At 36.3% G+C, this 13,537-nt stretch overlaps 2 protein-coding genes across 4 annotated transcripts; one reads left to right on the forward strand and one right to left on the reverse strand.

Annotated features, from left to right (window-relative positions):
• Nucleotides 1-428: 428 nt before the first annotated feature.
• On the reverse strand, nucleotides 429-7,286 carry LOC103970517 (protein N-terminal glutamine amidohydrolase). 3 transcript variants are annotated; one of them, XM_009384317.3, is made up of 6 exons: nucleotides 7,059-7,286; nucleotides 5,220-5,325; nucleotides 2,921-2,998; nucleotides 2,678-2,805; nucleotides 1,506-1,630; nucleotides 429-732 (listed from the first exon to the last, which is right to left on the reverse strand). In XM_009384317.3, the coding sequence occupies exons 1-6, from the start codon at nucleotides 7,211-7,213 to the stop codon at nucleotides 575-577; spliced, it is 750 nt and encodes a 249-aa protein (XP_009382592.1). In that variant the 5' UTR covers nucleotides 7,214-7,286; the 3' UTR covers nucleotides 429-574. The 3 variants fall into 3 exon arrangements, with proteins under 3 accessions (XP_009382592.1, XP_009382591.1, XP_018675931.1); XM_009384316.3 differs by having other exon boundaries at nucleotides 2,912-2,998; XM_018820386.2 differs by lacking the exon at nucleotides 429-732 and adding an exon at nucleotides 743-1,191 and having other exon boundaries at nucleotides 2,912-2,998.
• A 180-nt stretch (nucleotides 7,287-7,466) lies between these two features.
• LOC103970518 (uncharacterized) lies at nucleotides 7,467-11,606 on the forward strand. The gene is made up of 4 exons (XM_009384320.3): nucleotides 7,467-7,608; nucleotides 8,053-8,282; nucleotides 8,355-8,407; nucleotides 11,277-11,606. The coding sequence occupies exons 2-4, from the start codon at nucleotides 8,192-8,194 to the stop codon at nucleotides 11,424-11,426; spliced, it is 294 nt and encodes a 97-aa protein (XP_009382595.2). The 5' UTR covers nucleotides 7,467-7,608; nucleotides 8,053-8,191; the 3' UTR covers nucleotides 11,427-11,606.
• Nucleotides 11,607-13,537: the final 1,931 nt, after the last annotated feature.

A 13,537-nucleotide genomic window follows, 5' to 3' on the forward strand; every position in this document is an offset into this window, starting at 1 on the left:
ATACCGCTATCTGACACGGCTTATAAGACTTAGAAAAGAGTATGTTCACCTGCCTTTTACCAGGTTGCTGCCAATAATCACGTACCTCGTGCTGGAGTGGAATGCTTCTCTGTATTACTAGTTTTATGATGTTGTTATTCTCCATCTTCCAAATTAAGGTCATCGTCTCGTGGAACCGATAGCCGCCAACAGCAACTACTGCTCCTTGTTGGATCATTGATGACATAGGCTTCTTGCAATAGCTTACTATTTCTCAATTAAGAGTGAAGAATGTTCTAAAGTGTATGTAATCTCGAGCCTGATTGTTAATGAAATCACGGATATATTTATAGCTCAATAATTAAATTCTTCTATTATCGTTACTGTCATCCCAAAATAAACTATTGGAAATTTTAGTTATTTTTAAGATCGAGCTACTTATAAGGGGATGGAAAATATGAACCTTTTTTTGGACTAAAGACCTTGTAAAATAAATGATCTCCACAATCTTTTTATAGCTAACTCGTAAAGATACACTTGATTTAAACAAGGATAGCTTTTCCACTGTCATCCAATAAAATTAATCCTAATGTTATCACTGATGGATCTGAGAAAAAAACCATTCCATCATTGTTTCACCAACCAGCACTCCATATTCATTGGAGAACACACCATGAACCAAGTCCTGTATGTTGGCCGATACATCAGCTGCCAGCATATGGATGTACTTGTCAAGGTTATTCTTGGTTCCATCTACATGAACACAGAAGACAATTTTCAATGCTCGAGAATGCTTGCTCTGACATGTTGAATTCACGGAAAGAAACTTCAAGCTAACAAGCAGATACATTAGTGGGAAAAACATTCGACTGCTAGCAACAGTATTAAATTGAAGAAAGTTCCAGACAATGACTACTACTTTAAGCACTTGCAGTGGGATATGAACAAAGAAAAGAAAAGAAGAGAAATGATAAGGTGAGTTTTCTGAAGCAAATACCTGATACTAATTAATTATGTGCAAATATAAGAAAAGAGTTATAGTGGGATTGAAACTCATCTTGACGATTAAAAGAGCAAACTACTCTTCTTAGGTTGGGGTCCGTTAACTTTGTTCCCTCCAGGATCCCTCTGCACTACCTGTCTTTTTCCTTCCCAACCCATCTTATGTAAAATATCGGAGGCCATTCCTCTAGAAAGGCAAGAGGTTGTCGCCTGGTGAATAGGTCTACTGTTAGCAAATTCAAAGACCAAGGAGGAGAGTGTGCTACTGAAATAAGGCAATTCAGCAACGCTAACTCAGAAGATGGTGGTGGAAAGTCCTAGATAGCTCATCTTGAAAGGTGTCATCCTCATTAGTCTTTTTCACTAAAAGATGTTTATCCAAGATATACAATAACAAATTACTCAACCCAAAATCTGACCCAATTCTAAACCTAATGTGGTAATCCAGGCTGCAAAACTATACAAGGAAAATCACTAAATGGTAATCCTTTTTAAGTAAAAAAAAAAGCATTGAAGTAATATACCTTCACTAGTTATAGGTTCATATTTAGGAGGCAAAGCAAGCCAATTCCCCAGGTCATCTTTCATATGACTACGATCTGATGCAAAGCAGCGAAGAAATAGTGGAGCATGAACCACCCGAAAAAGCCTGCACAATGATGGCCCCATATATTTGAGATAGCACTTGAGATGGAAACATTTACTTCAAGAAATATTAAAGCATGGATAAGTAGGTTACGAATAAGTCCTAAATAAGGATAAAATGTGAAACCCATAAAAATAATAATGTAGAATAAAAATGTGTTTATGGAAACCCATCTGGGGTTCATCACCCACCTCTGGCTTAAGCAAGTTGGAGTTAGGCCCAATGAATCACATGCCCTATGCAATCTATACTTTGATTGAGGCATATCTTCTTCCAATTTAGCGTATCTATAGATTTTTAGAAGTTTGTTTAAAATCAATTGGGTTATAAATTTCAATTCTTTAATTCTAGGGAGACTAGGGATTCACTTTTAGTGGGCTTGTTCCTTATGGTAGCTTAAAATGACATTATTGAGGTGTCTCAAGTATCCACTGAAAAATAAGAATGAATTTCTTGTCTGTAGTGATTGTGCCACAATCTAATCCAACTGGTACATGTTATACATGATGACTTCAGATAAAATTACAGTCTATGCTTTTAACCAAGTTTAGATATTGTTTTAATTTACATATGCATATTGTCACACACTGTTTAGTACTTAAGCAATTATCATTGGGTCCAAAAATCTATATTTCTCAACCCTTCAGCTCTTTCTTATTTTTATCTTTATTTTGGAACCTTTCCATCTTCACTTCTGCTTCGGCTGAAACACTAATCCAGCTGTTCAAACTTGGCCAGACCTGCATACCAAGGTCCAACACCATATATACTGCTGAAGGTTTAATGAGGCCAGTGAATCTTCTTTAACATACAAAAAAAGTTACCAGGCATCACACATAAGTCTACAGTGCACTGAATATGCAAGGACGAGATAAGCAAACATAAATGAGCATTAGTACATCTGTGATCCATCTACCTATACAATTTGTATACAGATGCATGTGGGCATGGGCATAAAGTCACAACCATGCATGGTATAAATCTGCTTCCCAGCAGGGATCAACAAGATAACAGCCATCCTGAAGTTATTCAGCGTGCTAAAGGAATCACCTGCTATTTACCAAATTAGGAGAGTACATTGGTTGAATGGCTTCAGAAAAGTACACATTAATGGGAGAAGGAAATGGAAGACTAGAATCCAGATCCCACACCAGATCAAACACCTTGCCTCTTCTACTCTGTGGCTTATCAGGAATTAGAAAAGACCAGTCTTTTGAAGAATTTCAGAAATAAATACATCAAACAATCTTAGGAAATACAAAAATATAGTAACAAAACACTTACAGCATTTACCTGTATGCAGATCACATGATAATCCCACAAGACCAGACCATCATTTCTTATGCTAGCCTTCTGATGCCATAGAGGGACCTTGAGAAGCCATATCAAAGAAGTCCACTTTAGAACTACTTATATCTCCAGTTAAGGTAAAATGGAAATAAGTTAGAGATGTGATGAACAAAGATAGCTAACAATCTAACTGTCAAATGCCGAAGTGTGTTACTTCTAAATTTCAAATAATAATTTCCTCGTATATCAGTTTTTGGAGATTAGATGTACAACTAAGAACATATAAACTGCACATTTTATCTTTTTGCAATAACATAAGACAGATGCATCATCTTATGTCCTACATGACTGTAACAACAATGTAATGGTCAACATAGTGGCATCTAGAGACCATGAAATATAAATTGATAATTATAATATTTAAGTAAAATAAATATCACTATACCAACCTGAACAGGTCAAATTCCTAATCCCACCCAAACTTATTTCAATCATTTAACCCAACTGAGTAACCTGTAATTGACATCCTAGGTCTTCCATTACATGCTCCATGCTAAGTGTTGCTATCACCCTCACTAAATCTATATACATATCATAATGATGTGTTAACATTCCTAAATGGATGGCACCGATATGGTTAACATGGAGACCCATTTGGTATGAAACATGCCTGACACTTGTTTTATGCTGATGTGATAATCAAGTGGCATTGATGTGGCATGTCATAACACAACAAAACATCATGTACCAACTGATATATATCAGTCCAAACAAAATCCACCACTGAACCATATAGCTCAGTATTAATTAGTATTCTTTTTTTGTTCTTTTCAGTGATAACAAATGATACAAACAAATATACCATCAGAGATGCTGGTAATGTACCGGTCTGACAAGGTTTTGAAAATAATATTGGACTGAGATTTAAAACTTTCCCACATATAGTCCATGCTAGCACCAGATTAACATCTTGTTGCTATTATATAGACTAATACATCAACAAATTTGAGTAATTCACTCTTGCGGCTAATCTTTTAAAATACCTAGGTTATGCCTTTCCTAATATAATTTTTTTTTTAAATACTAAGGATAATTTTGTCATAATTTTTTAGATGTGATGTAGGTCACAGAAAGTTTGGGATGATAATAAAGAATAACTCAGGTAGGTTAACTGATATGAAATGAATCTTGAGGAGGCTTGATGAAATTAGGCCTAAAATCAGGTAAGTAAAGTGATATCTTTCCATAATTTCACAAATGAAAAATACGGTTTCCTTTGAACTACTAGTTTGTGAAGGATAGTGACACTCATATAACTTTCTTCTGGCAATATCCAACAGCCACATAATTTCATCAAAAACTTTTCTCATGGCTCCTTTAGCAAAAGCTTTCAGCCCTTTATAAAGCTCAAGGGTAAAGCTCAAAATAGTACTCATTTTAGATATATGTTCATTACTTTAAAAGGGTTGTTAGATAAAAGAAATCAAATTAGCATATTCTCATACTAGGGACTTGGGAACGGATCTCCTACCCAGGGTGTCCTTACCCTCAGACAAATGACTTTTTGTTAGGTCCTCCTTGGCTAATGATCGGCTTGTGGTCGACTGCCATGGAGCGGTATTCTAAGCATCCTCAGATGCTGGATCTAGTGGAGGTGCTTGTGTGAATTAACTCCTTTTTATTTGAAGCACAAAATCAAGGTTTCCACCACAAGCACACTGACGATGGGGAGAGTTTCTTCACCACCTTCTAAACAATGAGCTAAAGGATCAGAAATTTTCTCTTATGCTGCAAGGTGAGAGATAATTATATCAATACTTCTAAGTGTGCATATATATTGGACAAGACCATTTTCTTTGCCTAAAAGGATTACATGAGCAGTTGAGGCCATTTGCAAAAAGACTTCTATGAAATGGTGCTGATGACAAGAGAAAGCTTCCTTTAGTAGCTCAGGGTCAGGTCTGTTAAATTTTGAAATATGCATTTAGGAAATCTTTTACCATATTAGGAACTACAGTTTCTGATGTATTCTAGTGATTATGATTTATTACAGACTTGTTCGTTGTCATACAAAGATGAAATAGAACAATCAAAACAAAATCGACTCTAGAAAGATTTTGTCAGACTAGAACTTTATTACTTAAAAACACTGAAATTTTCTAGCACATCATTATGTCATCTAAAATGCCTCCCTAATGTAAAATGGCCAATATTATAGTAAAGCATTTCATCATTCAGTTAGCATAATAAGATTTGAACAATAACAATTTAAAGGTAAACAAGCAAAATCATAGAAGTATACCATTTTCTCTTCGTTGGATATGAAGACAACAAAAAGATCAGCACCCATTGGATCAGCAGCCCCAACCTCACAAAGTTTCTTACAGAGCAGATATACATTCTCTTCACTATAAAAGAAAAAAAAAACTAAGAATCTTTAACCTGATAATGTTAACTTAAAAAGTTACAGAAACAAGCATATGCATTCAACTTAGAAAGCAACACCATAAACAATACTGTTATGTCTAACACCATAATTGAAGTTAAAATTATCAAAGCCAGTGGACTTTCTTTATCTTGAGCTTTCTAGAAAAGATGAAGAAGGGTTCAAGAACAAAATGAAACAAAACAAGACTTTTGCATGGAAAATCATAATTCCAGTCATTTGATTATCGACAATTATCTGTATTCCAGATATTTAACCTACATTCCAGTCATTTGATTATACCAATACTGTATGTTGATTTGTCCTAGTACCACACTGATCCAGTCACTGACCAACATCGGACCAATGTTTTAAGCCTTGATTGAAAGGATTACAGTACAGAAACAAAAAATATTATAAACCACTAGCGGCATCACAAATTGAGTTATACAATACTGTACCTAGTTCTTCTCTATCTGTCCTCTACTCTTCAAATATCCCTCTCTTTCTCTTTTCCAACAAGAGAGGTCCTTCGCTCAAAGAAAGAAGGCACTTGTAGAAGGCTCTAAGTCCTATTAGCACACCATAAATCTCTAGCTTTGTTTTTCAATTTTCTCCCACAAAATTATACTTTGGCACCTTTCATATTCTAATTCATATGAAACACATGTTCATGTGAATCAAGCTTGCAGCATGTACCCAAAATAAATATTCGATAGGTATTTTTATCAAATAATAAATCTTGGAGGCTTATTAGATGATCACTTCCGTCAAAAGAAGCCACACATTCAAGCCCATAGGAAATATTTGACTAGTTCTGCTTCAAAGTTTTTTTCATGCAGACCATGTCACTTCTTTAATTTACCAACATTGATTTTTTGCAGGACAAAAGGAATCCCACTCCATTTTGCCCCTCATTCTTCCCACCCAAATGCTAAGAGATCTCAAATAAGCAAAGGCATTTATAAAACCAACTTAAAAAGGGTTAACATTCGTAGATGCATATAGAACCAAATTATTAATGCTACAGCACCACAAATACATATGCATACCAGTTCAACACCAATTGCTACACATTGATTCAAGGTCTATGGCCTGACATTTAAACAAAAGTATATGTAAGATGTCGGGCACACAGCATAAACGAACCTAAACTATTTTTAAAAATATTGGTTAGTAGCCTAGTGAATGTTAGTAAAAGTTGTACTAATTAAAGAAACCTGACACCAAATTGGTCAGTTTTGAATTGTCTTACAGTTCACAATGTGCATGAATATCGATATTTGGTTAATATTTGAACCTAAGATTGCTTACAGATTATCTGGACTGACTTCTTCTTTTTCCCCCTACGAGGGTTGCTTTCTCCTAGATTATTGAACTGCCTAGCTACAACTAATTCTCCTTATATACTCAACTGACCCTTTGGGTTATTTAATGATGTCCCCTTCTCTTGTCCAAACATGACTATGCAAGAAATGTCACAAATATTACAGGAATGGCAAAAACTACAGCCAGATCCGTAACTCGACAAGGCTAATTATCACTTGAATAGTTCTGAGCTATTGCTTAGAAGAAATAAACCCAATGTGTAAGCAAAACTGGACAATAATTACTCAAAGAATAGGGGGCTGTGCATGATAAAAGATTGAGCAAGAAAAAAAAACAGAAAAGAAAGACAAAAACTAAGAGATACATAGAGGAGGGAAGGAAGGATACCAGTAGTTAGGGGTGTGAGTGAAGGAAAAGATGTCGAGAGAAGAAGCGCCAGGCACCATCGACGGAGATGGAACAGGGGCGGGTAGGGAGACAGAGGCGGTCTGCGTCGCGCGTTTGCGTCCCTGGATTTCCAAAAGCCCATCGCCATCGGCCATGATCGCCTCGAAGGCTCGCTTTTGACAGAGCCTCAGGGGAGGTAAAGAGAGGATGCGTTCCTTCTATCTTATACCGCCGGTTATATATACAACAATAAAAACCATCTTTGAAAAACCAGGTTATATATGCCATCCAAAAACGTGATGATAAGATTATGCGATCGAGACCGTATGATCGTCCGATCTCAGTCCACAGCTCGCCGGGCGAGTCGGTTCGGAAATTGAACCGGATTTTGAGACTCCCGTCGACTCGCGTTTACCGGGTCGACTCAGTTTCATATAAAAGGTCAAAGAAATGAAAGTCCCGGAGTGCGCCTGGTGCCCTAACGCTTACTTTTCGCCGTCGCCCGAGCCCTTCCACCGCCGCTGCCGCTAGCCGAGCCGCCTTTTCCCGGGTATTATTCTCTCCTCTCCTCCATTCTTGTTCTCTGATCTCCTCCCCAATCTCATTCTCTCCTCTACTCTCCTCACTCTCCTCTTTTCTCTTCTCCTCTCCTTAATTATCTTCGTTTAATATACATATCAAGCTGTTATAATTGCCAATCTAACCATGGGTGATTCGTTTGCTCTGTAAATACCTGCATCCAGAAATTATACAATTATCTAAGCTCACTATTTTTTATGATAGATCACCCTTCCCATCTTTTCGTCTCTAATATGTATATTATATCTTGTGGTCAGCATCTCATTGATTATTGTTTTATTGCATTATATTGTTGAAGGACTAGTTTTATATAAAAATTACTTTAAGGAACAACTTGAAGCAATTATCGTCATTTAATTTGGTTTTAGTTGTATCTATATACTTTATCCTAAAATTGTTCAATTCTCTTACGTAGGGCTCGGGGAGCTTCAGAATCCAGGACAGGCCTAAGTGTGGGCCAAGCTTGATCTGCCGGAGGTAGAAGTGTTGGCAGCCACGCTAGGTGCAACCCTAAGAAGCCAAGGCTTGTTAGAGGGAGGAATTTCTGAGGAAAGATGACGCAGAAGGGGAATATGTTTAAAGGACTGCAGAAGAAGAAATCTATCCCTCCCAGTCGCCATGGCAAAGCTCCTCACACTCGTAAAGGTTGTTCCCCACTTTTTTTCAATTTTGTTTGCTCTCCTTGCTTATAGCTAACTTGGTCTTGACATGATTTAGGTAAGAGGGCAACGAAGCCTTCTAAGGTCACCAAGGAGATGGAAGCTGATCAAGTAAGTTCCCTCCTTTTTCTCCACTTTGGTTATCTTTTGTAGATGTTGTGGTCTCTTCAGTTTCCTTCCCATATTGTAAATGTTTCATGTTGCATTAGCTGTGAATGATGGACTTGATCTCTTTCTGTACCCTGGATTGTGTATTATATCGCTTGTTGTTCCGAATTCTTTATTTTTTGTCTGATCAGTCATATTGTTATTTATTTTAGCATCGGCAAACCTGATTATATCATCTATATTTTATTTTCGTAATTCACACATGCATTTTTCAGTTTGTGGATGTCAGTTTGATGCTTTCCTGGAAAATTTTGTGGATAAGAAGCCATAGAAGTTCCTTTTTTTATTTTTCTATTTGTCGTGAAACATCATGTGTATTGGCATGTGCTTTTTCCTTTTCTAATTTCAATCACCTGATAATCTTACTGGAGGAGGAAATGAAAAGTAGAAATGAAAAAAATTATCTTGCATTTCTGCTTAGATGACTACTCTATTGTTTTCATATTTGCTTTAATAATTACCAAGGTGGCAATCAAATGGAAAATCTTTTCAATGTTAGTGGATTAATTTTGGCATCAGTATAAAGGAGCCTCGTCTTCAGCTAGAATTTTTGCACAATTAAATAACTGCTCAGTTTTATATCTATGCGTCAGCCAAGGTTTAAAATTTTCGTTTGATACTGGTGTGGGCATCTGTTGGACCAATATGATGATGGTATACTGGGCCATATGCCGATCATTGATAGTTCTACAATATTTCCTGAAAGTAGTATATGTCCTGTATGTTTGATCTTAAAAAGTTATCACTCCTAAATCTGAACCATTGATAGGTTCTAGAGCCAAAGCATATTGTTAGTTTTGATCAAATCTACTTAGGGATTAGGATGCAGAACAAGCTGTGTCTTGCCTCCATGCAGATCAAAGGATGTGTTGAATCATGATTAAAGTTATGAGGAAGTCACATAGACTTTGATTAGAATCAATAACATCATGGTTTGCTTTGGTCCTTCACAACTTGATCCTTAAAAGGTACATACGGATGATGTTGAGTTAGGGCTTAAGTCTTTAGTTGAATCTACAGTTAAGTTTGAAACAAAGTCAAAGATGAAAATCAAGTTGTTGCCATGCATGAGATAGTATTGCTTGGACCAATGTTTTGGTTAACAAGTTTCATCCATGATCTTTATATTATCTGACTGAGGTTTAGGGTTGTAACAGTTATAGTACATCCCTTGGCCATTGGGTCCAAGTTAGGCATGGTTTGCATTGTAAAAAACATGCTACTTGTAATCGTGTATGACTTCTTTTTCATTCAGGAAAATTGAGGAATGTGGAAACTCCCATTACGAATAGGATTTGAGTCAGGCAGGGTATCCAAATAAAATGACTATCCGTCAATATGCATCTAGTTTGGAAACATAAGAGGTTATGTATATGAGATGGAAGCCTTTAAAGTTTCCCTTTGAAATTACTCCATTTTTCCAGCAATAGATAGGTATTCTTTTGTTCTCTAGTTTAGTTTCTTGGGAGGTCTTTCTCCTCAAATTAGAGAAACATCATGTTAAAGAGGTTCAATTTTATCAAGAACTATCCCCTTGCTGACGCTTGTTGCTTATCATCACTTGCTAATCATAGCCCATAATTTGTCGCAAGCTCTCGGCTTGAGATGGGAAGTACCACATTTTTCATGTTTTTGGCTTATTTTGGTCTCTTAATCAATTGTTTGATTTTACTTAATGCTTCATCAACATGGTGATTGTGTTGATGGCACAACATAGGACAAACCATTACAGTAGTTGGCTAGCACCCCTAGTGCCACCATAACTCAATAATCTTTCCTCGTCAATTCCATTCAACTCAAACCGGTTAGCCATATGAGTTGAGTCAAGGAAATCTTAATTCGTCTGTGGGGATCGGTCGGCTCCATGTACCCTCACTTCCTGCTTTAGCCTGACTTGACTCATTCCTTCCAAGTAGCATTTCTATGAATAGCTCTGAGACACATGTTATACTTTCTTTGTTGTCAAACATGGACTCAACTTTGAGTTTGGTTCTGTTAATTATCAATGATTTTGAGGGTTACAAGTCTAAATCATCATGATATAGATTTAGTTCTTAAAAACGTAATAGATTTGCATTGTTAGATTTTTATTTTATGTGTTTGTATCCGCTTAGAATCTTATCTAGTAAGGGTTTTCTCCCTTGTCAATGATAAGCCCCGGCACCCACTCTTTTGACTACTAAAATTTAGAATTTTTTTTATAGCCATGGGAAATGAATTTGAATTTTTATGTTCCAGTAGCAGTGGAAAGATTTGCAGTAGGCTTGGTTCAGTTTGAGCAAGTTGCTTGATAGCTGGAATTTAGTGTCCAATTACTCCAAAGTTTCATTTTCTTTTCAAATAAAATCTCAGTGTCACGAACTGCTATCATCTCTGTCTTTGGGCCAATTGACATCAACTTCTAATCACCACTGCTTTCTCCATTAGTCAGCTCTCTTCTCTAAAATTTTACATGGGGTAGATTGCACTATGACTAAAATTTAGTGCTTTGATTGTCCTATGAGAGAAAAAAATTATGGTTTCTCTAGCCACAGATTCCCAGCTTTGGTTGGCAAGATGTGATGGTGATGATCAAATTTCATCTTTCTCAGAAAATGTCTCACTACAAATCCAGCGACTTGTATGTTTAGGAAAGAGGGAGCGGAAAGGGTGTTGTGGGCCCCACTTATAGGCTTTCTAAACCAAGAACTCTTAGGAATTGAACAAAAAAGTGTAGCTGCACTCAGATTTTAATTGCTATCACCCTAAAAATGTTTGCTATTTTAATGCCTTTACATCATTTTGATGGATATCAAACAACTTTTGCATCCAGGAGTTGAGCAAGTTCATAAACCACTGCAATGAGATCAAGGCTGCATCTCTTGCTAGCAAGGAGGGTGGTCAACTTAGTATCCTGAAGCCTGAAACTGATCCCACAACTTCTTCCAAGCCGAAGGACACACAAAAAAATTCAGATGCTTAGGGGAATCGAGGCATATGGGCATGATAGTGATAGTTGCTGCCTGCGTGTTACCATCTCACAGATTGCAGTTTTGTAGTTGAAGATTATTATAATGATACAAGAACCAGTTTATGTGAGAAACTTGTGAGATAATTTTGGTTTTTTAGCACATCCAATGGAACAGTGCATTTATTTGTTACATATTTTACTTTTGCATGGTTTCGACATTTTATGAGACAAATCATCTCCTGCCGATAAGATGCTCCCATTGCTCGAGTAATTGATTCAAGAGTTAAAAAGATATAAAATTGTAGTTTTCTTTTGTCAATTGTTATTTTTCTTATTGATATCAGGACACAACCTAATCAGAAATAAGGTGGGAATTATTGATTAAGTCCTACCATCTTGTCCCCCAATTTTGATTGGTGTTTACAGAGCTTGTCCGTAATCCACCATGTAACTTGGTCACTTTCTCTCTCATCCATGCATTGCGGGTCTAATGTATTTGGTCCCATGATTGCTTACAGATGGACATCAAGAAGCCCGTAATGGCAATCATACAAGTGTGGCCCAAGGTTCAAAAGGGATATCAAACAATAAAATTATTGTAACCAGTAGATGATGAAATTATAGGGCACATGCTATTATGCACTTACTGGAACATTGGTCAATTTGCACCGAATTGGACATAGATGAATTATTTTACGGAATAATTCCTAACTGGACATAGGAGTAGGTTACTAAGTAACTTCGTGAAAAATATTCCTAATTACATTAGTAGTTACGTTTAGATGATAAATAAGGAAAAGGTTCTAATTTATTTTGTATTAGGATTCCTAATTACTTGGGTTGGCCAAGCAGCAGGTCGTCTTCTATAAATACTCCCAACCCTCCTCCCAAATCATCAAGGGGAGCAAAAGAGATCTGCGTGCCATCGACAGCCCGGAGAAGCGAGAAGTGGAAGACGGTGGAAAATGGTCGAGAAGGAGAAAGGTATAGAACTCGTGCTGTCGCTTGTCCTTATTATCCATGATGTCTCTTTTTGATTAGTTTGCTGAAACCCAAATCAATCTACTGGCTTGTATCGTTTTGTAATCGATGAGATGTTTCTCTTGGCTTCTTTAATCGTGGTAAAGTAGTTTGACCTAGAATTTTTAATCTGCTATGTAAGTATTGACAATTACCATTGCTTAAGATTAAACTTGAGCAAGATGTGATGCCCCATGTTAGAGTTTAATAATGTTAGTGAGATTTGCATAAACACAGTTATTAATGTAAGTTATTTTCTTTGTTTTTTTTTTTTTCTCCGGCGGATGCTGAAACTTGTTTGCGTTCAGATACTGTAAGTTAGAGTTTCGTTAAACCTCATAAATTCTCGTTTTCTGATTTGTTAACCATTATATTCCTACAATGTATCACTGTCATGCTTGCATGCACACCAATGCTAATTATAATAACTTCTCTGCTATGGTATCTATGAGAATGTAATAAATAAAGTCACTTAGAATACTTTGTTTTCATATATTTGTTTAAAGTGCACACCTACTTCGGCATATATCTCTAAAAATCATATGTAGGATATTGGTATGAGTATGATATGTTACTAATTCTTTTGTCTTTTTCCAGTCGCTTTAGGAAGTAACCATTTATGTTTTTTGACTTAGAATGAATTAAAGACACTTTAAACAAGACATAGAGTCTATGTTATTCCCAAACAATTGCAACCTAAGTTTGTGCTGTCAAAGGGTATCTCACATCACTATATGCTTGCTTTAACATTTAGGTCACGTTAGATGTGGACCGGGATAAATACGATTTACTAATCCTGTAGCTCAATCTATTATATTTGAACTCATAGAATCCCATAATTTACAGCTAGTTTTAAGTTGCAGGAATTAGAAACTCAAGTTTCTTTTTTTCAGATTTGAAGTATATCTTGCGAAAGAAGTTAATCATGTTGATTGAACGAAAAGAGACTCTTGATAGAAGAGTCACAGAAGAAAACCTAGAGAAAGAAAAATATATCATTCTCAAGGCAAGTGATGGGCGTTAAATTGTGGTGGATGTGACCATTACAAACCAATCAAGAATAATAAAAAAAAATTATTTTTGGACTTTGATGATGATGACGA

This window comes from Musa acuminata, chromosome BXJ1-11 (genome assembly GCF_036884655.1).
Source record: "Musa acuminata AAA Group cultivar baxijiao chromosome BXJ1-11, Cavendish_Baxijiao_AAA, whole genome shotgun sequence".
Classification (NCBI taxonomy): Eukaryota; Viridiplantae; Streptophyta; class Magnoliopsida; order Zingiberales; family Musaceae; genus Musa; species Musa acuminata.